The sequence below is a fragment of the Ricinus communis genome, chromosome 4, assembly GCF_019578655.1.
Source record: "Ricinus communis isolate WT05 ecotype wild-type chromosome 4, ASM1957865v1, whole genome shotgun sequence".
NCBI classification, from domain to species: Eukaryota; Viridiplantae; Streptophyta; class Magnoliopsida; order Malpighiales; family Euphorbiaceae; genus Ricinus; species Ricinus communis.
In genome coordinates this window covers 21,592,746-21,618,489 of record NC_063259.1, presented here as the reverse complement: position 1 = coordinate 21,618,489, position 25,744 = coordinate 21,592,746, and the positions used below count along the sequence as shown (strand labels likewise).

Here is a 25,744-nt window from a genome sequence, read left to right as displayed (position 1 = left end):
TAAACTTTATAATGATAGGATATCATAATTATCAGAAGCCTTAAGCTAAACAGTTTGCTCACAAAAAGAAATGCGCAAGCCTTTGGAAACCAACCTAAAACTTCCCAAATGACCCCAGTATTCAAGCAACCACTGAAACATAGATAAGGATTGAAAGCCAAGATTTCTCAAATAACTCGTAGATATGTAATAATATACAAATATTTTGACACCTCCAGCATTTGGAGCACTGCACAAGCATATCTTACACACAGAACAACCGCCAAGGAAACAAGAATAAATGGTAAGTAAAAATGGGGATCAGATTGGTGACTAAATGAACCAAATCCTACAACTGAACATATATATATATATATATATATTTTTTTTCTTTTTTTTCTTTTTTTCCTATTAATTCAATGTTTACATCATGTTTCTATTTTGAGGAGAGAATTGAGTGATGTACTATTAAATCTCTGAGCAAGGCCTCGGATTACAAGGACAATAACATCCCGCAGATGCCTGGAATGAACCATCAGGTCAACTTCATTCTCACTGTCCACTACAATCCTAAGCCGATGTTGGTCATTCCTGAAAAGTTCGACCTGGCACGATGGTTGTATGTTAGATTATTAACTACTAACAGCATGAGAAATGAGAAAGAAAATTAGTATGATATTCGAGTGATCCAACGGTGGTCAAGACTTTTCCCCCCCATATAGTTTTGTCAGACTGGGAAAAGGTTCAATAGGAAAAGCACCCAACACCTGTGAAGTCTGTCCTGCTTTTATAGTAACTGATCTGATACATTGCATAGCTTATGGCCTTATGTGATAGCTTAACTACCAATAGAAAAAAAAAAGCTTTCTCTGAAACATTAGTGCCCAAGAAATATTTTTAGGTAGTTGTTGTGAATTTGTTATTCCCTAGAAAGCAACACAGGAAAAGAAAATATATATATTGGCTTTTAAGTCCAAAGTAAACTCAAAAACATAGTATTTGGAAGGTCTAAAAATGCAAAAATTTGACCTAGATGATTCTTATTTAGTCAGTCATAATTACCGAATCAGAAAACAGACTCCCCCTTCTAGACAAAGTAAACAGGACTAACTGAAACCATCCAAATTTAGGAAAGAAACTTACATGGAAGGGTGGAGCATAACTTCCACGAATTTCAGTTGTAGGAAACGAGGTCTTGGAACCCGGCTTCACAACCTTGACTCTTTTCCTATTAACTTCTAGAATCCTTCTCTCAAGACTCCCTTCTCCGGGGACCTGCACATTGTAATGACAGTATTAAGTCACCTTTCTATTTGAAAATCTGAACTTTATGCACAGAAATGTAGAAAGAGTAGTCTCACCTTTTTGGGAGAACGATCCTTGTCACATAATGCCTGTTCACAAAAATCTTAGTTAACAAATGCACTACTTTATGCATTGGAGGAAAACCGGAAAGAAGATAAAATTTCATACGATCAAGGGAGCAAAGTATTGAACTGAAGACGGTAAAGAAATATTTCAAGAATGAAACTTTTTCATGCCCGAGCATACATTACATGCAATCTACAAATCTGTTGCTATATGCGCATGAGATGAGAATTATGTAAATTCATCTTCCATACAGTAAGAGCCAACAAGTAGAAGTCATTTGGATCTATTCCTTATCCCAATCTTTTTTCAAGTATTAGATATTCATTTGTAGTAACAACCATAGCGATTGATTAATTGTTCATTCTGCAGAAACAGTACAAGAAACGCACTGGAATGCACTTGCTTCACATGATAAGAACAAGTCCTAGTGTATAACAACCTGCATGCATCTAGGTCTCAAGATTCTATCAAGACTCGATCTCTTGGATAGCAAGCATGTTACCGCTTACAGATTGGGTCAAACAACCAAAAAGTTGAAGCAACCCTTCTTTCCCTCCTGTGCACATTGGTCAAGGCATCCCCCTTGATCATCTAAGATCATAAGAAATTTGACCATTTATCAGGACAAGCACAGCATGGAGTGATTGGCATAACATCCTAACCCTTTGACTCTCCCCCTTCCCTCTTCTTTTTTTTTTTTCACTTTCTTTCACTTTCTTCTCTGTAAAACAGATCTAGTATAGATTCATCCAAAAACTTAAAGCACAACTATCATTAGCACTAGAGAAGCTAAAAGAATTATTAATATAAGGACACCCCTTTTTGTCCTTTAACAGAATGAAATGATAGTTTAGACATCTTAGCTCGTATATTTATGTCCCTGTTCCTGTAGCCCAAAGAAATAATAGAAAAGATTAGAAAAAATCAAAGAAAACTTGATAAAACCAAATTATACAGACCTCAAACTTCACAGATCCAAGTTCAAGCTTCTGCTTCACTTCTTTAAGAACATCAGGCTCTGTAAGTAATCATGCCAAAGAGAAACAGAACTTCGATTTTCAAACAGGACTTTTACAATCATAAAACTTATCGCATAGGCAAAATAAGAGAAGGAAAATCAAAGAAAAGGTAATAAAAGTACAAAGTATGGAATGCACAAATGTTGCAATGGCTGGTCCTTGTAGAAAAATAAAATAACTCCAGCGAAATTTTGTTTAATCATGAATTAATTTGACATGCTAGTTTGATTCCTTGTCCTATCTGCTTTAGCCTCATTAATAAGAAACAAAAAGAGAACCTTATAGGATTTCAACTTTTAGCTCATATGTTTTTAGATCTGATGATTAATATGGTAGGAAAATAGAAGCTAAAGTTGATTAAATAATGGTTAATTAAGAGAATAATTTCTTATCTCCACAAATACAAAGGAATGAACTAAAAGTTGGGTATCCAATAAAGAAGCATGGGAAGCACAGTTGCAGCTAGAGACAAACCAAACTCTTCCAGATGGTTTTCAGGCTGAGATCATTCAGGTCCTGACTTTTAAAAATATTTATGAGCTTGGTTATCCCTTGAAGTAGTAATTGTAAAATGCATTCTGCTGTGTAAAAGTCATCTGAAGTGACGCCATGGATATTTCATATGAACATCTTTGTTCTAAATCTTTCTTTGATACCAAAATTTTCAAATATCATATAGAAACATGAGTGTTTGTCTCTGTGTAGTGGAAATTTAAGTGTCCCTTGGTACTACAAGAATCAGGGCAACTAATCATGTGACCAAAGAAAGCTTCATTCCCAGTTGTTTAGCAAAGCATCATCTAGAATTTTAAATGAGCCAAAGTTTTCCAAATCAGTTGAAGTCAAACAAAATAAAACTGAAATTTTTTTGAAAAAAAAAAAAAGGTAAAGAATCAGTAGGATAAGGGATTCCTCTTACCAACAGCAATTGGCTCTGTTGACGCAGACACCGGCTGCCCTTCAACACCATCTTCTCTCACAGGAGTATAAATAGCCACCAATCTGTACCCTACATCATCTACATTAGCTTCATACATCCTTCCCACTTCTCCTGCAATGCCAATTCACTTTTTTGGAGTCAAATATTCAAAAACATGGAAAACCAGGCTAATTTAGTTGTATCTTTATTATGCAAGCTATTGACATTCAAAATAAACTACTAATATAAATCATCAATTTGTTAAACAATAATAAACACTTGAAGAACAGCATTTGCTATAGAAACTTCACAGTTGCTGAAGAACAATTCAAAATGTTGTTTAACATACCTTGTATTGAGATCAGATCAGGACTACCAACCATTGATCTGAGCCACTGTATTCTACTTTTTCCCTCCTTTCCTCCACTGTAAATGCCTCGAACAGCATATAAGTTGGTGTGAAAACCCCGTCCCTCGATCTCTAATTTATCTATTTTAGGAATCCCTGAAGATAAAACAATAATTCATTAATTAATTGACAAGGAACCCTAGAACCAACATATAAAGGAACACATGCTTCCCTATAGAAGAAATAAGGACACCAAAAAAGAAAAATAAATCTAAAGAAAACCCGACAATTATAGTCTTCAAACCCCATATAGCATCTAGTTTATATGTTGCATGGAAAATCCAAGGAAAGAACCAAGACCCATCATTAACAAGAAAGAAGACAATGAAAGTAGAAAAAGAGAAAAAGTATTTGCTCATACAGTCTACCCGAATGGATTGATTATTCATAGAAGTACAATTTTTGTTTAGTTGAAGGATAGGAAAAATAAAAAAGATGCAAACACTTGTTTATAATTTAAATAAACAACAATAAAGGAATTGCAATTGTAGAATTACATACTTGCATATAAGAGATTTGCGGTCTGGAAATGGACATGGAAAAGTTAATTAAATCTCAGAACGACATAAGGAGAATAACTAAAAGCACATGGATTGTGGTAAATGGAATCTAGAATGTCAGAATGAAACTGAAGATTCCAATTTACACATTCAACAGTGGCACAACATTCCACACCAATCAGTGGTAAAAGAAATGCAATAATTTCCAACTATCTAAACAAAAGGATAATCATTGAGCTAACAGGCTGCAAGCATACAACAAAACACCTGGCAATACAGCAGCAGTCTCAGCATATGCCAGCTCACTTGACCTTCCAAACACATCAGTCACAATGCATTCACATCTCAAGCATCTACCAATGTCCTCCAGTCGCACCTTGTAAGAGCAAGAACGTTGTGCCGGTAAGGGCTCAAAGGAGTCTATGTCCCCAATTACAGATGAAGAGAACCTGCAGCATCATTGTATCAAGTAAGGGAAGCAATAAAGTGGCAATTGCTAATGAACCTATGAAAGAACTCCTAAGGCACATGGTAGATTTCTGACTTTATCAGGTAATTCCACACTTTCAAATAAATACAGCCATCTAACTGTGTGCAATTACAAGTTTAACCAAAGATAATTACACTAACTGAATGCTCTCATTACATTCACTAGCAGATACAAAAATAAGAAAAAATTTCCTCCTAAAGTTGTAAGAGAAAAACTCTTAATACTAAAGCATTTAGCAAAAACAGTAAACCATGAAATAGGCTAAGAGTTAGCATTTCACCATTGATATTTGACATCCTTCTTGTACTTGCTCCAGACAGATTGTTGAGCTGCACTCTTGGGTATAACTTCAACAGCAGTGAGAACATCGCGTTCTATTGCCTTTCCAGTGAGAGCAAGCATTTCCACTCTTGGAAGTTCTGAGTAAGAAATCAAGATCAAATTCGATATAAGTAACAGTACTTAGCTTTATTACATGGCTTAAGTTCTAGGAAATCTCTACATATTTTCCAGTAATCTAGTCTATATCATGTGAGCTTTCAAATGGTTATCAAAAATGTAAAGCAAAGAAGACAATAAGGTAAGTATCGTCAATGGATAAAATAAAAATTCTATGCCCATTTTAATTAATTATGCACAAGGGAGAATAATATGACGCCCATTCTTGCAAACTTAAAATGTATATGCCACTCTTGCACACCAGCATTAAATTTTTGCTAAGCATAAGTAAGTGTATCCAAGTCATATAAGCTAAAGTAGATGCCAGAGAAGTATAAGCAGAGGGAAAATGCTCTAAGGAAGAAGATATTTAAAACATGCACATTATTTTTAATTTGCCTACAGATGAGCACTAGAGGTCCTGCTCATGACAAGTGCTCTGAGGCTAAGAGGTTATTGTTGCGACAAAAGACCACCGCCTTAATATGCATGTGTCACTCTTGCTAAGCTTTAGGATCCAAAACTAGCTTTAGATCAGTCTGATGCTGAAAAGAATTAATCTAGCCAAGAGGACCAAAGCAACAGATAATAGTACACAGTAAAGTGTTAGGAGGGCATTTCGTTTTTTAATTCTAAAACCAATCGACTCTTATATTAAGAATAAGAAACCTAGCCATCCACCCCTAGTTTTTTGCCCAAGTCCAGTCATACTAAGAGTATAAAAGGTTGGCTTCAGTTAACAAAAACAGATAGCAATTAGTCATATTCAGACTTCAGAGCATCTGAAAAGATTCGGAAGATAACTTTTAGTTCACTGCTAGTTGAACTTGCATTCCACATATCATGACCATCTTTAATTTTCTCCACATAATTAGCAGTTTGATCAATACACTATAGTGGATCAACATGCTAACAGAAATTCACAAGTCGGGTATCACCAGTAAAAAGTTCGGCTAGCCTAAGAGTTTATACTCATAAACCCAAGGGATAAGTACAATAAACACCTATAAGAAACACATGAACATTACCCACAAAATTTCCAAAAGTAATTGATCACCTGGGAGAATAATTCCAGTAGGCTCAGACAATTTGAGTTCGCCCACAAGTGAATCTGAACGAACTGGTGTGTACCTATGAGAAACATATGAACATATAAATCTAAATAGGTAAAACTAGTTGGACTTCTTAATACAAATGGAATAATACCTTAATAATCAGAAGTCTACAATATTAAATGCAAACAAACAAACCATGAAATGCAGAAAAAAGTTTGGCACCCCAACGGAAAAGTAGTTTAAGATGCAATAACATGAAATAGTTAGAACAGGCACCCGAACAACAAGTGGCAATTATAATCCGCATCTGTGACTTCATAAGTTTTAGAGTTACTCTCATCAATAAGAACGATGGTCCCCTCATTAGTTTCTCTATACCAGCTGAAGAGGCTTGATCCTTCATAGCCACCAAAGTACTTTCCCTCTCCAGAATACATACCAAAAGACAACTCCTTTACTCGAACATCAGAAACAACTGGAAGACCTGCCACATTATTTAACTTCAAACATGTTAAAGAGCAAAATTCATGATGGAAAAATATTAAAAATTGAATTATCTTGGTATAGAAAATTATCGAGTAAATGAATCTTCCATATCATGGCTCAAAAAGGACTAAAATACAGCAAACATAGGAAAAATGTTTCATAGACTTCCAAACATATGAAAATTAATGAGCGCCCAAATAGAAAATAGAATTCTCCACAGAAAGGTTTCAACAGCCTAATAGAAGTTCAGTGGCATTTTAGTTAAGGCTGTTTAAAAAGCAAACTTCTTGCCAACCACTACATGGGTATCCATAGAGCACGAGGCTCTCTACTTTGCACAGGAATTTGGGGGTTTTGGGGCATTTTGCAAAGAGGTGTTTTTCCCCAAATAAAACCCATAATCTTTTGCAAAGGAGCAAACTTACCATTTTCTCCAAGAAAAATATGGAAGTAGAAAATCAGAAGATGATACCTGGCTTAACAGGAGAATCAGAGATTGCAACTAATGGTTTTCCACATTTGCTGTCTGCACGAGTGGGCAACCAATACAAGGCCAAGTAAAAGTCCACATCCTCAAGTGATGGAGTATATGTCCTGCCAGGGAAGCACAAATCTTCAGGAGATTAGAGTTAAATCGAGAAAATTTTTGAAAACAAGTACCAGAAATATATTAGTACTTACAATGATTTACTACATAAGACAACATCATCACCGGCATTACATATATCCATCAATGCAGAATCGTGTAGCTTGTTCTTTGATCTGTACCAAATATACTCTCCAACTCCCTCTTGTCCGCCAAAGTATGTTTTTTGAGGGACCACTTCCTTGTCCTCAAAGCAGTTAGGGATCACGAGTTCCAGTCCCACAGGATCCGCTGTTAGAAATATAAACATGGGGATTAACCATGAATCCAATGGCAGTGTTATAAAACAAGGATATTACTATAGAAAATCAATGATGAAAAGAAGATAAAGATATGAATAAGATTCACTTGCTTCAATAATAAATATTTAAATGGAAAATTGAAAAAATGAAAAAGATCAATTATTAAAAGCAACATCACTATAAATCACCACAAATGAAAAAATTTATATATAAAAGCAGGAAATGTTAACCATGAAAATTGGACGCTACACAATTACTAGCATATTAGCCTAGTACAGATCATTGGCCTATTTCCTAAAACCTTTAGGATGATTGCATGACTAACATGGTAACTGAGATTGTGTCCAAAATGTCTTAAAAGTAGCATATTTTCTAAATTCTAAAACCGCTATTTTGGCGATCAGTAACCAAGGAGCAAGAAACTGAATAACTGATGATTCATGACACTAGCAACTAGTAACCAAGGAGCATGTAAGAAAGTTACTGTAGTACTAATTCCGATTCACAAAGCAATGATAAATATAAATGAAGCTCGTCCTAGAGAAAAGACTGCCTTTATGCACTTGGAAATAATCTCATAAACATGACAACGATGCAAGTATTCCAGCAAGATTTAAAGATCCTAGTCTAGCAGAGCCCTTGATTCCAAAAAAAAACCAAAAAAAAAAAAAAAAAAACGTAATAACCGTGTCTTAACTTTTAGCATTAAAGAAGAAATAGATGTCTCTTAATAATCAGCAGACTCGTGTACCTAATTAAATATGAGAATGCCAATATAATTATGAGTTTAATCTGCATAAATACATGTGAAGTTATGGAATACAACCCACCTGGTGCGATCATATTGGACTTTATGGTCCTAGGATTTCCTTTTACACCATCTTTCCGTGTTGGAGTGTAAACAAGTCCGATACTTTTTCCAACATCCTCCAATTTCAAATCCAAAAACTCTGTATAAAGAATTCAACCATTCAATCCACTAATTCCAACAAGAAAACTTGCAGACAGGAACTTAACTTCAGAAAATCGACAAAACCTACCATCAGCGCTTAATTTCTCTCTCACACCATCACTTTTCACTCTAAACCATTCATGGAAACAATTTCCCCTCTCCCTGAATCACAGAATTGCTTCAGTATCAGGAGTGTGTTAAAACAGAAAGGCTATAAGTTTCAAGAAATGTCTAAGATTCTCCACTAAGTCTCACCCTCCACTGTAAGAAGCAACAAAGCTCAGACGTTGTCCTTCCATCATAGATCCCAGAAACTCTAACGACTGACAAGTTGGAGGGCCTGCATAAAAATAAGATGTACACCATTGTGTCTTTAATATATGTATACAACAATATGATCACTGACTAAATCACTTCACATAGAAAATTTGGGGAAAATCAACTTTATACCAGGTATGATAGGGCCGATCTGTTCAGAAACAACAATAGGGCCACGAGCCCAATCTCTCCTAACAGGCTCACATGAAACTGAAACAAAGAATCCAATATCATCAATTGAAAGCATGTACAATGCGGCAGTAGCACCACGTATTTCACTTTGATTGCCATCTGAACTAGTCTGCACAAGTAGAAACTAATTATCAGTTTGTAACAGATTGGGTTGAGTATAATTATAGGCAAACCAGACTTTAAGAAACATTTGTTTCCTTTTGTTGTAGCATCCAAATAGCTAATAAATGACATTAACGTTCTGTACTTGGCAATGTCACTTTCAAATTGTTTAGTCCTACTTTGTAAGATTGAGAGCATTAAGTACCCGAAACCAACGGAAAACTGAATCTCCTTCGTCACCTCCCCAATACTTTTTGTCAACACTTAATGCAGTTCCTTCAACAGCAGTTCCAACTATTTGTAGAGAAAGCAGCCTTGGACTTCCTAATAATGAAAAACCACATTGCATAAGAAATGATTTTTTTATGAAAAAAATAGAAAGCATTTATGACAGCAGGCACATATCCATGCCGAACAGGTTAAATATACAACCATCAGAATTTTTGAAATAGAGTATTCATCTCACTGAACTACAACATTCCATGAGCAAAATATCTAATTATGGTTTAACAGCTTGTGTGAGAGTGGGGGAAAGATAGGAACATCGTGGATGGACCTTTTCCTTGTCTGAAAAGATTCGAAAAAGGTTAAGGAATGAATAATGAATAGGGAAGCTTAACCCTAGAACCCGATTAAAACTCACTCCAATTTGGAGAGAGAATGAACAGTAGATAATAACTTTTGTCGTACTCTCAAAGAAGTCTACAATTTTACCCAATACTTAATCTTATGCTTAGTAATGGATGAGGATATAATTGTAATCTTGATCTTTTGCTCGTGTTTTCTTTCCCTCTATTCTCAGCATTTCCCGAAAAAGGGGGAGAAACAAAATGGTCCTGAATAATCTGCAATGACAGCATCTATTATTTTATTTTCCATTCGAGTCTACTTAACTATTCTTAAATGCTTATTTTGCAGAATATACTGTTAACAGTGCTAGAGTAATATTTCTAACTAGCAGCGAGTTTGCATGTTAAGATTTGGCTAACACACACAGCAAGCATCAATGAAATGAACTGCTTACAGAAACAGCTAGAAAATTATATGCCTCTGACACACCAACTTTAGGTGAGAAAATAACTGTGGATGATCAATACTGCTAAAATGACATGCTTTTCCCTGAACAGTCAAATATCCAAATTTGAGTAATGACTGTGAATTACTGATAAGATTTTCATTAACTTTATCTACCTAATCTGTAAACATGTAAAAATTTTGTCATTAACAAAAAATGAATTCCCAGACATGAGAATTTACCAGGTCGAACTCGCTCCTGTCCCATGCAAGTTCTTGGCTCACCTACTATGCCATCGTCACGGACAGGGACACATTGGAAGGATATGAACTTACCAATTGCATCCCCAATAATACGATACTGAAGAACTCCAGAACCCTCAGGTATCAGAGTACCAGAATCTGTTTCAGCCTGCAAATTCCAACCAACATTTGAGCCCATATGTGTTTGTGAAATATCCAATGTTAGAATATCCAATAAATTCTCTATTTAAGGTACAAAAATAGAACATATTGTCCCAGATAACCATATTCAAAGGTGTGCTCCTTCAGCCTCAGAAAGTCAAGGTATTTGAACTAATCCTAAACAAAAAGATAGAGGAATTTAAAGAAAATCATGATTATATTGACATTTAAGCACACAAGAGACATATCACGCATACTAAGACATCTATAGCAATAAGAAAAGCTAACTGCAGAAATGGGTCTCTCATTTGGTAACAGATCTAATCATATGAAATTCGCTCCAAGTTTTGAAAGAAAAAAAAAATGCATTTCAAATGTAAGCATTTCCAAAGAGAACATAGCTGAAACCAACACCAAGCTGTTTAATGAAACATTAATGTAGAAAAAAGAACTAGAGATGAGAATACAAAGTAGCCGAACAAAATTAATAAAAAATGATAAAGAAAAAAGGTTAAAAGACATGTTAAATAGATTAGGATTGGAGCTCAAAAAGTCAAATGTATTTTCCCAAATTGATATGACATTTTTGAGAAAGGATTAACAAAATATGCTGTCTCTTAGATTATGTTAACACTGTAATCCATGACTTGAGAAATTCATAAAGTTATAGCCGCCTAGCACCGAAGTAGATCAATTGCTGAAATCACAAAAGAGTTGTTGCATTTGTTCAATTTTTTACTGATATCTCATAATCTAACATTTATACAAGGTAATATAAGACAATCATGGAAACAATGTAGCTGAGAAAAAGTACCCTTCAACAATTCAACAGCATCTGAGAAAGATAACTACATGCCCACAGAAGGGTACAATCGTGTCAATGGATTAGGATTAGTCTTGCACAAGCACAACCTAGATTTTCATTTTCGCATGACTATAATAAGAACCGCATGATGTGGTATTTAACATTTTCCTGAAATCTAAAAATGAGTAACCTATCAATTGATTACTAAGGTCCAAAATATATGCAGCATCCTAATCACTGGGTCACTTATCAGGATCTTACTGCAGTGAGATATATTCCAGTCATCACAAGAATAACTTTTCGCTTTCCACTCTAATGATAAATTTTCAAAGTGAAAACAGGACAGGATGAGAAAAGACTGCTCTTGAGTTTTATAAGCAAAAAAAAAAAAAGAGCCTGTATAAGCATTAATTCAATTACCAATTAGAATAAGCAACATCTAATTAATTTCTCTCCCAAGTACTAGTAGTGTCAAATTACTACAGATTTAGTAACATGTTCTCAAAACCTCTCAAGAAAATTATAAGGCAGATATTTTTCTTGTAATTTTGCCTTTATATCACCCCAGCTTGTTATTGGTGGTTGTCCTGATTTTTGCAACCCATGCTCAACATTGTCCTACCATATTTTTGCCAAAACCCATAAGTTTCATCTTGGCAAACCTCACTCTTCGTTTGTCTACTATATTATACCAATCAAAGTAAGATTCAATACTATTTAACCAGTCAGAAAATATTGCTGGATTTACATCGCCCTTGAAATCCGGGATATCTATCTTGACTTTCTTGTTGTTATCTCCCGCCATATTTTGTTTTTGGTTACGTAGGTTTTGACTAATTTGTTGATGTTCCCCACCTTTCCTACATGCAACTTGTAACACCTTATAAACTCTTGCAACTGGAAGTTGAGGGATTACTTGGGCAGCATTTTGGTCTTAAGACATTTTCATCAGTTGTTTCATCCTAGCTTCTAATTTGTTCGTTGTTGTGTCTAACTGATTAGTCAATTCATCTCGCAATTCAGTAATTGTTGTTTCATGTCTTGTATGTCTTGTTTGCATAGCCTCAATCGTGTTCTAAAAACTGGACCGAAGAGTGAATCAGTCAAAGAGTCATTTATTGGTTCAACCGGTTTGACTGGTTGAACTTGAACCGGTCTAATGGAATTGATTATATTTTATTTATTATACTTTAAAAATAGTAAGTATAATAAACCAAATTATTAACTTTTAATAATATTTAATAAAGTCCAAATACTAAAATTTAAATAATTAACTAACAAATTTTGAATAGATGCATATCAATAAATTATATACTATAAGTAAAATAATAAAACAAAATATATAAATTGTAAGAAATAAATTATAAACATTAAATCTTTTAAAATAATTATTAAGTTTCTTTTAAATGCAAGTTCTAATGAGCTTAAATACAAACTCATTCAATTTTTGGTGTTATAACAAATTTTTTCTTTATTTTTTAATAATTTGTTTTACAAATATATGTAAGAAAACCAGTTTAATCCGACGGACTGGATTAATCACTGGTTCCCGGTTGAACAAGCTGGTCCAGTTTGGTTTTTAGCACACAAATATCTTGAAGCTCTTATACCAAAATTGATGAAGGACAAATTTAGATAATCTATCTACATTGATTTTCACAAAAAAATAAAGGTTTTAAAATTGAAATTCAGGTCTGATTTGACGGAAATTCAGATATGCAATAGAGGGGAAGGAAAGAAAATATAAGAAAACTTCCAAGGGTCAACATTAGAAGGTTTAAGAGTCGCACAAAGAGAATTGACATACAAATACTAGAACAACATTTTGCAAGAAATCTTCATTTATTGAATCTGAAAAAAACCTATAATAATTGTTAGAGGCCTAGATATTTATAGACTAAACTATCCTAATACTACTTAGACTAGGAATCCTAAACTAGGAAAGTTTCAAACTAATACCAACTAGAAAATAATAAACCAATTAAACCTCCTAAATCAGACTTAAAATCAAATAGAGTCCCAAAAAAAGGAAAGCTGGAAACTACAAAAATACCCTTTGGGTATTGAAATTATAAATATTAGACTAAAATTCTAAATCTTTTGATTCTTTGAATTTTATTTTTCTTGATATTTTCCTTATCTGAATCATTAAAAGATTGAAGTAAGACATAGTTAGATAACCAGTTCTATGTTGATTTTTGTGGAAAATAAAGGTTTTAAAAAAGATTTTAAGGTCTGATTTGACTTTAAAATTGAATCAGGTCTAATTTGACAAAAATTCAAATATGAAATAGAGACAGAAAGAAAATATAAGAAAACTTCTATGAGTGAACACTTAAAAGGTTTAGGAGTCGCACCTAAAGAGAATTGAAACATACAATTCTAGAGCAACTATTTGCAGGAAATTTTTGTTTATTGAATCTGAAAAAACTCTATAAGCCTAGATATTTATGGACTAAATTATCCTAATACTACTTGGATTAGGAATTCTAAACTAGGATAATACTAACTAGGAAATACTAAACCAATTAAAATTCTTAAATCAGACTTAAAATAAAATAAATACCTAAAATAAACTTCACTACCCTTCCAGAAAAGCTATTAATTACAGAAACACCCCACAGAAAATGCTGGAAACTACAGAATTACTGTTTGGTTATTGAAATTATAAATATTAAACCAAAGTTCTAAATTTCTTGATTCTTTGAATTTTATTTTTCTTGATTTTTCCTTATCCGCATCGTACAACCACATTTGTTATAGCAAGCATGTAAATTCAGCTCAACAAAGCCTTCCCATCTGATTTAGACAACATTGATTCAGGCGCACAGAAAACAATACTGAGTGTCAAAGAACAGTTCTGCATAATGCACCAATTGAAGTCAATACCTCATGAAGATACCAATTGTACACACTTTTTCCTTCATGACCACCTATATAGCCATATGATGCTGTCAACATTCCACCTTCAGTGTAATCACCAGTAATAGATAAGAAATTCAGACTTGGGGGAAGAGCTGGAAAGGACAGAAAATTATAAATTAGGAAACTAGATTGTGTTAAACCATCATAAGAAAGACGAGGAAAAGAAGCTTCTTCGCATATGATTCAAATTCCAACTATGTAATAAGGCAAAAAGAGAGATGCACTCACTCTCAACTGCATTTTCAGATATAACATATACAGATTCGCCAGATTCACCATCTGGAGTCATAGGAGTATATTTTGCAACAATGTAGTATCCAACTGCTCCAAGAGGTATGCGGAATGCCTGAAAAAGGTGAAAGTTCAATTGAGAATATGTGTCAAATATAAAAGCATAGAAGGCCAAAGCTGATCCATAATTTTGTTTACATGTGCATATTCAAGGTATAGACTTCATTAAGAAAATGTCTCAAGTGATATAAGCATAAAGGGCCTCAAAAAAGTGTGTGGAATGCCTAGAAAAGGCAAAAGTTAAACTAAGAATATGTGTCGAGTGCATAAGCATAAAATACAAGCTGATTCACAACTTTACACTTGCATATTCAAGGTATAAACATCACATACCTTAGCAATTTTGGATGCACTTACTGCTTCAAGACCATTCTCACCATCCAGTGTTGAAGAAGTTGTTTTGAACCACTGAACTCTGCTAGAACTTTCAGTTCCTCCCGAAACAATGCCAGTAACAGAAACCTTACTGTTTTCCATCATATCGCCAATAATCTTAACATTTGTCACTTTTGGAGGTGCTAGAATGTGGGAAACAAAGACAAAGACATCATTTCAAGAGGAAGTTAATGGCAAAATGATAAAACCACAAAGACATGATAAAGATACTCAAACAACATTTACCAAAAGAGATGATAGTAAATGCATGGGCAAACACTTGCACATCAAGAAATCATTTCATATGGTAATCTCACTATCAAGAATTGCATCAAAAGAAAGTATTGGCTAAAATATCTATCAAAACCCACACAATTCATTTGTTGAGACACGGGATAAAATGGATATCCAAGAGAGCATTATTTAGATTAACTCCTAAATGCTGCTTGCTTGCCTAATTAGTGTTGGAATTAACTTCTAGTTCAATCAATGTTCAAATAAACATATAAATATCCAAATCTTAAATCGATGATCAACCTGCAGCTGCAGAAGAGCTGAATAAAATCAATTATGGAAACTAAATTTCTTTGATGTCTTAGTATTGTTTTATAAAATATTTGTCATATAAGCCCTAAAAATGTGGAGGAAACTGTTGCTTCTATAAAATCACAACATGCCAAACAGAGCCCCAAAAAAACTGCAAGCGTCGTTTCCACTTACCTTGCTTCACCACAGGAGACACTATTGATAGAGATTCCCCTTCCTGCCCTGTAATCAAGATGTCACAGTTTATAAGATGAACTAAGAGAAAGCAAGATAAACAAGCAGTTCCATTCCCAGAAGCAAAAACGAAAAAGAAGTAATCGACAAACCTTCGAAATTAATCGGTATGTAAACAAAAGCTATGTGTCGGCCTACATCCTCTTTGGTCAGAGTATACTCTGGCGTACCCATTGAAACCAATTGAAAATCTCTGCCATAAGAAAACAACAAAATGAACCAAGCAAGAGCAGTATGAAAATCAAGAGAATGAGCAAAAAGACCTTCCCGACTGTTTCGAAAAAATAAATAACAGAAGACCTCAAAGGCAAAATGATATGAGCATCAAAGTTAAGACGAAGTTTATCTTCTAATGATTATAGGATGTGAGAAAAAACCACATAAAGATAACAAGTTGGTCTACTCTCTCTCCCAGTGTCTTTTAGAGCATGAAATAAATGAACGCACTAACCCAGATTCTTTGCTTTCACGTAACCATTCAAACTTGCTGGGACCTTCTCTTCCCCCAAAGTACTTTGCGACTCCTTTTATGATACTTCCTTCAATAAGATCTCCAACAATTTGAATATTAGTGACTGATGGAGGAGCTGTCACCATAGAAAATTACCTTTTAGAATCCAATACCAAATTGTTGGGCTTAAAAGTAATGGCAACAATAATTGAAACCTATAAATATAAAATGATTATCCTACTTATGGTAAAATGCAGAAAGTGGGTAAGAGCCCTATGTGTTTTCTATTAATTTAGAAGTGTAATATAACTTAAACCCAGAAGATTTCATATCCATTCTGTACTTATTACAAAAAAAAAAAAAAAAAGATCAGCTTAAGTGTGAATTCTGACAAATGGGCTTGGGTAGAACTCATTCCCAAAAGTAAAGGAATAGAGTACCCAATCCACATATATGCACCATAACAGCCCAGTAATTGGACGATGTGGGATAAATACAACTTCTAACAAATTCTACTCAAAAGCTCTGTACAATGGGAGTGAAGAAAAGTCATATATCTGCATTGGTAAACTACAAGAGGTCTCACTAGCTAATGTACAAATAGTCTGGAAATTGCTTTTGAATAGTTTTTCTTTTCTTTCATTTTCCCTGTTTTAGGAGGAAATATTTTCAGCCCTTTGAACTCATTTTTGACATTCTTCATTCAATGTCTTCTTTTATTAATGAATGTGCACATGCCAAAGGATATTCCTCTAAGATTCTCGCTCATTCAATTACAATCAAGCATATTTGAAGGAATTCATCTAGAGTAGAGAAGCAGCAAAGTATTTTATTTTCATGCATAAACTAACAAAGAGAAAGAGAAACAACAGATTAAGTGAAGAAAAAAATAGGCGAAAAAAAGAGTACAAGGAAGAAAAAAATAAGAATTTCATATACTACTAACCTGCTTTAACAAAATCAGTATACTTGTACTGAGGCTCTCCTTTGGCACCTTCCTCAGTAACTGGGGTATACATGAAAACCAAACTTGAGTCAATGTCATCTAAAGTTAGCTGATACTCCTCATCTTCTGCACCAACAATAACCACCGGGCTACTATTCCATTTTCTCCTCAGCCAACTAGAGAATAGGAAAGGTAAAGTTAACTTCATTGTTTTAAATGTTGAAAAGGGACAAATACACATTCAAACATATCAAGGAGAGTATAGCTGCAACATTCAAGATGCCATATTACCTGGAAACACCTTTCCCTGGAGTTCCACCACACCATGCAACCTCAGCATAGCCTTTGATAATATTTCCTTCAATTAAATCCCCACGCACTTCAAGGTTTACAACCTTTGGAATTCCATTTCCTTTCAAGATGGAAAAAGCAAGGTTGAAGACTATATGATCCAAGTTGGGTAACAAAAAATGTTGTATTAAGAAATATGTTAGACTGCATCAATTTGGATTGGTAACTAAAACCAGATTGTAACCAGCAAAAGGTGAGAGATGGTTGCTAGGAAATTATTAGCTTCAGTTCTAGATGATCATAAACGCATCCGTGTTAAACCACTCATGATAATGCCAGAGCAAAAAATACCTCGTTTAACTGGCGAAGATATGGCAAATATTGTAGGATACTCTGTTTCTCCCAATATGAGGGTACATTCTACTTTTAGGATTTTACCAATGTCTTCATGCTTTGGCCAGTATACCTGACCATCATATGGTGCATCAGTAGAAAATAAATGAAAAGCTGCATCAATGTCCATTAAACAGCTTAGTGCCACTGATATTTATGCATGAATCAGTTACCTCTTCAGTGACATCAGGAATAGCAACAAAATCTGAAAGTGTTCTCTCTCCCATAAACCATTGATATCTTAAGGCTAGTTGTGAATCCACATTCAAAGTGTTGTCTTGGACAAAACTGAAGTGGCAGCGGCAAGCATCTTCTTCAAAAGGTTGATCAACAGAAGCATCCTTGAGAAGATAGCCTGGGGGAAAATGATCTTTCCATTGCTCGAAAAGAAACTGATAAGTAGAATCTGTTCAACAAAAACCATGATATAAGTTCAGAAATTGCACAGAAAACCTACAAGAGTTCAGCACATTTAATAACTTGAAACTCAAGGACTGATTGTTGCAACGATTGTGGCAAAGATAGGTGGCCTTCAAAAGCCAATCCAAGTGTCTGAACTGAAACAGATTGAGGTGCACTTGGTACATATTCTATGTCGGACGGCAGTGGGATAGTAGTGCAATGCACCAAATGGCTTGGCATGGTGGTACAAATGTTAGCTTCATTAGCTATGCAGCATATGCCTGTGCAGTAACATGTTTAAAATAAAATACCTTCATGTTTAACATACAACGGAAGTGAGTAGTTTCATGGTTGTGGCATTCAACATTGATAGCATCTCTTAAGCATTTTAATGTGTTACGGTGTTCAATACTTGCATAAGACACACATATATAGCAGGACCTTAGCTTCCAGAAAAATCAAGCAGAACAAAGTTTTCTTCTAAACCAACTATTTACAATGCCAACTTGTCCCGTGGGGCAGTTAGAAAGTCACGATGCATTATAAATTCCATCACTAATTAATGTAATTATTAAACCAGGCATGAACAAATCGCATTTTACTGATTTTATACCTGCTGCATTCTCAGGACGACAGAACTCCCAGCCATCCCTAATGCACAAGGCAGTACAAGCAGGATAACGCTTTGCAATTGCCACCTCTTCTCGGGAAAGATCTATCAGATTTTTCAGCATGAGAAAAACAAGAAAAATTAAGCACTTTTGAAGAAAGAAACCTGCTAACCTGAGTACCTCTGTTTTATAGAATAGAGCAAAGAAAAGGAATCAGATAAGCAAATGAAGCCAAAATAAAAAACTCATTATTTATATATGAGAAATACTGGAAGTAATATACCACTCGGATTTGTAGCAAGGGACCAAAAAACAAAGTGGAAATATTATTTTAAAGAAAAAACAACTGATTACCTCTATCATTAAACTTTTTCAGTGTAGGACCAACCAGCAAAATAGATGCTGCTTCTAGATGCGGCATCTTAAGTATAGGATTCTCCTCTACTCGTAAATGCTGCAGTAAAGCACAGTAATACTGGTATCAGCATATATTGGCTTGTTTAAAGGGCTAGTTTGGCATTGCTTTTTCCCACCTGCTTTTGGTTTTTTATTTTCTTTTTTATTCTTTTATCTTTTTCCTATAGCTCCGTTTTGAATCCATCTTTTGGGAGAAGCATATTAGACCATGCTTAAGCATATACGGTAAAAACTAAAAATAAAAAAATTCAAATTTTCAAAAGCTAGGTGCCCCCACAGCAATGCCAAACTGGCCCTAAGAAGTTTACCCAAGTCCTATGTCCTTGAGCTTTACATCTTATTTCTTACTGTTATGATCATAGAAATTAAATACAAAATTAAGCATATACAAAATAAATAAATAAAAAAGTAAATGTGTGCCAATCCTCATTAGTTCAGATGTTGAAAATCACATGTTCAATGCAGAAGCATATAGTTAAGTTCTTTGCTCCCTTGCACCAGATTCTAAAAATTGTCTTTATCCTTGCACACTAGTGCCTTTCAACTCCATCTTCCACTTAATACAATTACAGGCAGGAAAATTAGGGTTTTAACATATCTCAATCTCAAATTAGCTCAGTCATTTTATCTGCAAAAAGTTCAGATGACCAGGATGATCCAGATCTTCCAATATCAGTTCACATACCAGAAGGCCTCCAAACTCAATAGCCCAAAACCCTATTTCATAACAAAATGTGAGTGGTGTGAAAATAATTGAAGGGATTCAGTACATTATTCTGTTATTTTGTCAATTTAAAGACTGAATAAATATTGCCATCCCTGAGGACTTGACAGTTTTCTTGGGCAGTGTGAACATACATTATGTACAACACAACAAGCTGCTGTGTTGTTGACAACACATATAAGACTATCATGCGAAATAGAAGACAGCTTCAGTAACCATGCAGCAAATGCCTGATGTAAAATAACAGATTCAGAATATATAACTGACCTCAAGGACAGGTAGATATGGGAAACCCTTTAATGTTGTTATTTTATTTTTGCTGGCAGCTAATACCTGCAAAAGAGAAGGGGGAAAAGGATAGAGTGGTTCAAGATACTGATTAATCATCACAAGATGAAGAAGCCTTATGCGGATATCATAGAAATTAGAAAAGCAAACAAACCTGCAGTCGAGGTTGACTTGCCATTGAAAGAGACTTCAATTTATTTTGTGCAACAGAGAGGAACTAGAGCCCGATATAAAAACATGATTATTTTGGGTAAGGAAAAATTAGAAGAAGACAGAAGAAAAAAAATCTGTACTAAATTTAGAATTAAAGCAACTGATCAGCCAATGCTGAAACCATCCAAAGGCTTACCTCCAGGTTAGGAAGCTGGGGAAGGCTTATGAGCGAGGTGATTTGATTACCGGCAAGATAAAGTTGCTACAAGTGATAAATACTTCAGCACCTCATTAGACAGAACATTACAAGCTGCAGAATGTTTCTGATCATGAAACTTGATTGATGAATCGCATAAAAAACAAACCTGCAGAGCCTTGCAATTCTCCAGAGGTTCAAACCCGGGTCCCTTGAACTCATTGAAGCTTAAATCAAGAACCTGGCAGAAAGCACCATGGTTACTAAGCTTTTTGTTAGCAAAGACTTGAACATAAAGGACATGCCTTATGCACAGGTTTAGAAGTTGGAATTTCATCAACTTAAGGACGTCTAATTTTCTAAAAGTTTGTCATATTGAAACTAAGGAATGAAATCATTATGAATTATGGCAGAACAAACCTTAACCCGCTTCAGTATCTCAATTCCTTCCAATGTAGATAAAAGATTGTCTCTGAGATAGACAAACTACAGGAGCATCAGCGAGAAAACCATCAGCAAAACAATATTCATTACATAGTTCAGCACACATAAGCACTAATGCATTTATGTTACCTCTAAATTGGGCGATAAGTTCAACCCACTAGCATTGAGGCTTCGAACTCTGTGGCCCCTAAGATCCAATCTCTGTAGCAACAAGAGAGCACTTACAAAGAAAGAATGGAAGGCTTTGAAAAGACAAACGGCAAGTAAAGAGAACGGAGAAACTGAGCAATGGCCACTATTACAGTGTACAGAATTTTAAGAGCATCAAACAAGCATATAACACCTTACAGCTATCATGTTGACACATACAACACCAGGTTTTGTACAAGAAACTCTATTGTCAATGTTCATAGTTCTCTCATTAAATTTGTTTTAAAACTCCAAGGAACTAATTGAGTACTATAAAAGGAGAAATTCGGTAATGAAAGAAGACCAGCATGTAAATATCAATTTGTTCTCTTTTTCAGTTGATGAGGTATAACAAGCCCATTGTCAACAGCCTTTTTTTTTGCTTCTAAACTCATTCTCAAGGCCAATAAGAACGATTTACAAAGTCTTAAGCAAGAAGATTTGGAACAGAAATATCACTTAAATGGCCACAAACAGAACGAACCAGATCAGAAAATATGTTTAAACCCTTTATGGAGACAAGATGAACAATTGAGCATAATGCATTCCTCAAGCATTTTTAGACTATTATTACATTTAAAATTAACATATTGCACACAACAACTAGTATTAAAATATTTAACAACAATAACATCCTTACCACATCATCACCAGCTTTAATCTCCACTTGGGGAAGAACAATGAACCGAGAATCCCGGCTCTCAGGAGTGCCCATTTTCCTCCGTCCAGACAAATTAGAACTTCTATCCACAGATGTTGACAAGGATCCAGTTCTCATTCCACTAGAAACTGAAGGCGAGCGAGCCGATGGTGAAGAAACTTTTGAAACCGTTTTCCTACTTGCACTACTGCCTGTACTGTCCAATGATATTGAAGAAACCCTTTTTGAGGAGGAAGAGACTGATAATGCTGGTTTAACTGATGGTTTCTTGACAATCTCTGGCTTACTTATATCGGAACCTGTTGATGATCTCAAACTCCTATCCAAAGGAGTCGCAGGAGCTGACTTCCTAGCCCCTGAAACACTGGCTCGGCTTACAGATTTTGTAGCAACTGAAGGCAAGGAACTCCTTCTAAGCTCCGGAAGAGACCGCCTAACTGGATCAGAAACAGCAGGAGTATTTTTTCCTGCAACACTATTTGGTTGCTTTACTGCAGAAGATTTCTCAGAAACTCCTCCAGTGCTAACTCTTCTTGCCACAGGAACTGAGTTCGAATTACGAGATGAAGCAACTAAAGATGGTTTGGTCACATTTGAACTTGAACCTAAACTGTTTCTTGATTCAGCTCTTTTCCTATAAGAACCAGTTGGTACTAAAAGATTGGAGGTTGCTGAAATAGTAGGTTTTGTAGTTTTTGTGACCCTTTTCGCACTTTCCACTGAAGTAACAGAAGATGGTTTCTCTGGAGTTCGAATCATGTCCACAGGCTCTTCAATAGCAGATGGCATTATCGGTTCCTCCATTGCAAGTTAAAGAACTTGTGCTTGTAAATCAAGCACAGCCTGATCCAGCCCACCACAAAACAAGAAAACATAAATTCCAAATTTTTTTCTGTTTCTTTTTCTTTTTTTTCTGTTTTTAAGAGGGAATGCATCACCATTTAGAGTAAATAATTACTAAGCAATTAAGTAAATTGAACCTTAAAAATGTCCAAAGATTTGGTAGATTAGAAAATTAAGAATAACAATCAACTGATAATAGTTCAATCACAACCCAAAAAGGGAAAAAAGAGATAGATTTTGTTAGTTGGAATAACAATGTACATTAATTGGGTAGAAAAAAGCAAATACTGCAGCTTCCTAGGCAAAAAAAGATAATAATAAAACAACAAAAAATTGGGTTGTTGAGAAAGTAGCAAAAGAAAAGAAAGAGAGAATTAAACAAAAATGTAACTTAAACTTAATATCATAACTAATTTCAGGTTTAGGAAAAAGCCCTAATTTTCACGCAAGATAATGCAACTACTGCTACTAGTAGTAGCACTAAATTTTTTAGTTAAGGAGTCATTTTCAACCACTTTTAATCAATTAATTAATTAACTAACTAAAATAATGTAAAAACCGACACCTCCATGATTCACAAGTTATATCATCTTCATCGCTTTTCTCAACCACCAAGATAATGAAGCACAATGCAAAAAGCTAAAAAAAAAAAAAAAAATCCTTACAAGCTTAAAGCAATGAAAGAAAAAAGCAGAGCTAAAACAAGAAAAAGCATACTTGGGATCTAACACAAAATGCAGCTTCTTTATCAAAGCTCTCTGTCTCTTGATCTAAAGAGCAAAGTGTGAAATGGAACAAATTTTTCAAAAGCTAACAAAACAAACAAACAAAAAAGAAGAGACTTACTCACTCCTAGTGAACAGTGCAGAGTACTGTACAGATCTAAGCAAACAAGAAACGGAAATAGAAGAAGTTAGGAAACAGCATTGTACTGTACTATCTCTCTATCTATCCATCTATCTCTCTCTTTAGGGTTTTAAATTTTGTGTCTTTAAAAGCAAACTCAAAAGTGAAGAAGAAGAAGAAGAAGGAAGGAAGGAAGGAAGGAAGGAAGAATAAAGTTAGAGAGAGATAGAGAGAGAGTGCGGGTTTTTGTCTTTAAAAAGTTATTTAATTTGAAATATTATTTGGTATTTTTAGGATAATGAAAAATAAGTATTGTAGTGTAGCGTTTTGTCTGAATTAGTGACGGTGAAATTGGCGGAAAAAGTATTTCCCATGCTACGTTTTTAAAAAGAAACGTTTGAATTTTGTTTTTATTATTTATTTTTTATTAGTAGGCCCATTGGGCCTCAATTATATCACTTGTCTTTTTTTTTATCTTTTATCCAATTTTGTCTAATTCCAATACTGTTATCACTATACATATGAAATTTGTTGGCAAAAGTCAAATGTGTGTTATATATTAGTAAAATATAAAAATTAATTTAATTATTGTATTTCTAATGGTATCTAAAACTAATTACTAGTCTTTGTTGCTTGGTGGGTATAGTAAGGCTAGTTGTCTTATTCACTAAAAAGATTTAAGTGAATTAACAAATACTCAAAGTGGTGATTTGAGAATTAAGATTGATTATATAATGGTTTAATTAAAAAAGATATCAATATAGTGGTCACTTTAAATGGATATGATGTCTATTTTGAGCGGTTCATTGGGAATTTGTTTTTTCTTTTTTTACTTGTTGATCTTCTGGTTGTTAGCTATAAAATTTTTGTGATCTGTTTACAGGCTCAGTTACTTTTTTGTTATATTCAAAACAGTTAAAAAGTTAAATTTTAAATCTAAATTGTTCTTCTTATTATGTTGAAGTTTAAATTTAAAAAATTTTAATTGCTTTTAAATAAATTTAAAAAATATTGTTTCTTTAGCAAATAAAAAATTACAAGTAACAAAATGAATGCCTAATTATTAATTAAATTCTAAACTTTTAAATTTTAAATATTTTTTTCTAATTTTTTAAAATTTTAAAATAAATATATATACTTTTAATTTATTTTTAAAAACACTTTTCAGTAATAATTTTTAAAATTTAACAATGAAAAAAATTCACATGACAAGTCAATTTTATTTACTGACATAAAAATTAGCGAGTAACATTTGTTGCATTTAAATATAAAGCATGTGAAAAGTATATATATGTGAGATTTTTAGTAGTCATGATCTTAAGTTTAGGATAAACTATTTTTGTTGATTCATAATTATTATTCTTTTAATAAGTACAATCGATTTTTCATATTATCTTTTTTAATATAGAATTTTAAAAATTATTATAAGAAAGTGTCTTTGAGAACAAATTAAAATAATGAGTATTTATTTAAATATTTTGATTTATAACACTAAACTTTATGAACTTCTATTTTAATAACATTAAACTCTATACCTATTTTGATATATTTTAAAAAAGAAAGTCACGTCATTAAATGAAATATGTCAGCAATATTTGTCCCATTTATTCTCTCTCCATTTTGAGTGTAATATTGTAATTTTTACACAATAAAAAATATTTAACAATCTAAAGAGACATCTTTAACTCAACATAACATTGAAAATATGTTTTAACAATTTGTTTGACAACTCATTCAAATTCCAATCTCTAACACAATTGAAGATCAAATTTAACAACCCCAAATTATCAACAAACCCAAACATCATCAATTTCATTACTCAAATATCATATCTGAAACATGGTAAAACCAACCAAAATTGATAGATCTATCACTAATGTATAGTGATGTTGCGTTGTGCAATGGCAAGAATGCTGTTGGTGCGTTGTGAAGTGGCGAGACTGGCTATTGCAATGGCCGGAAGCAAGACTAGTTGCAAGTGCAATTTTTGGGGCGTAAGAGTGGTTGCTGGTGGCACTGCATGGTGGCAAGACCGGTTGTTGGTAAGAATTTGTTGCGGCGAGGCTATTATTGATTTAGATGTAGAGTTATTAAATCTTACGGGTGGTGTAAGAAGTGAAAAATTTTGATTTTATAATAGTTATCGATTTACCCAGTTATTTAAATCTCATAAATT

The 25,744-nt window shown here is 34.0% G+C and overlaps 1 protein-coding gene across 2 annotated transcripts; it reads right to left on the bottom strand.

The window, feature by feature from the left end:
- Positions 1-144: 144 nt before the first annotated feature.
- On the bottom strand, positions 145-23,778 carry LOC8265536 (187-kDa microtubule-associated protein AIR9). 2 transcript variants are annotated; one of them, XM_048372674.1, is made up of 38 exons: positions 23,573-23,778; positions 21,859-22,722; positions 21,159-21,230; positions 21,006-21,071; positions 20,755-20,826; positions 20,586-20,651; positions 20,391-20,453; positions 20,216-20,281; positions 19,162-19,261; positions 18,810-18,911; positions 17,968-18,200; positions 17,753-17,867; positions 17,402-17,522; positions 17,111-17,286; positions 16,165-16,300; positions 15,806-15,906; positions 15,654-15,701; positions 14,892-15,076; positions 14,496-14,613; positions 14,232-14,359; positions 10,376-10,544; positions 9,324-9,442; positions 8,957-9,125; positions 8,762-8,846; positions 8,595-8,668; positions 8,385-8,504; positions 7,348-7,543; positions 7,139-7,260; positions 6,457-6,664; positions 6,183-6,256; positions 4,968-5,106; positions 4,465-4,646; positions 3,638-3,793; positions 3,289-3,420; positions 2,310-2,368; positions 1,341-1,373; positions 1,123-1,254; positions 145-584 (listed from the first exon to the last, which is right to left on the bottom strand). In XM_048372674.1, the coding sequence occupies exons 2-38, from the start codon at positions 22,681-22,683 to the stop codon at positions 408-410; spliced, it is 5,139 nt and encodes a 1,712-aa protein (XP_048228631.1). In that variant the 5' UTR covers positions 22,684-22,722; positions 23,573-23,778; the 3' UTR covers positions 145-407. The 2 variants fall into 2 exon arrangements, with proteins under 2 accessions (XP_048228631.1, XP_048228630.1); XM_048372673.1 differs by having other exon boundaries at positions 23,569-23,777.
- Positions 23,779-25,744: the final 1,966 nt, after the last annotated feature.

Bases quoted from the DNA above. Each gene is read 5' to 3' on its own strand.
- LOC8265536 (XM_048372674.1), bottom strand. From the start codon at position 22,683: ATGGAGGAACCGATAATGCCATCTGCTATTGAAGAGCCTGTGGACATG. The intron at 15,702-15,805 runs GTTTGTCGATTA...TCTTGATTACAG, and splicing joins CATACCGATTAATTTCGAAG to GGCAGGAAGGGGAATCTCTA. The intron at 9,443-10,375 runs GTAAATTCTCAT...TTTCATTATTAG, and splicing joins ACAGGAGCGAGTTCGACCTG to GAAGTCCAAGGCTGCTTTCT.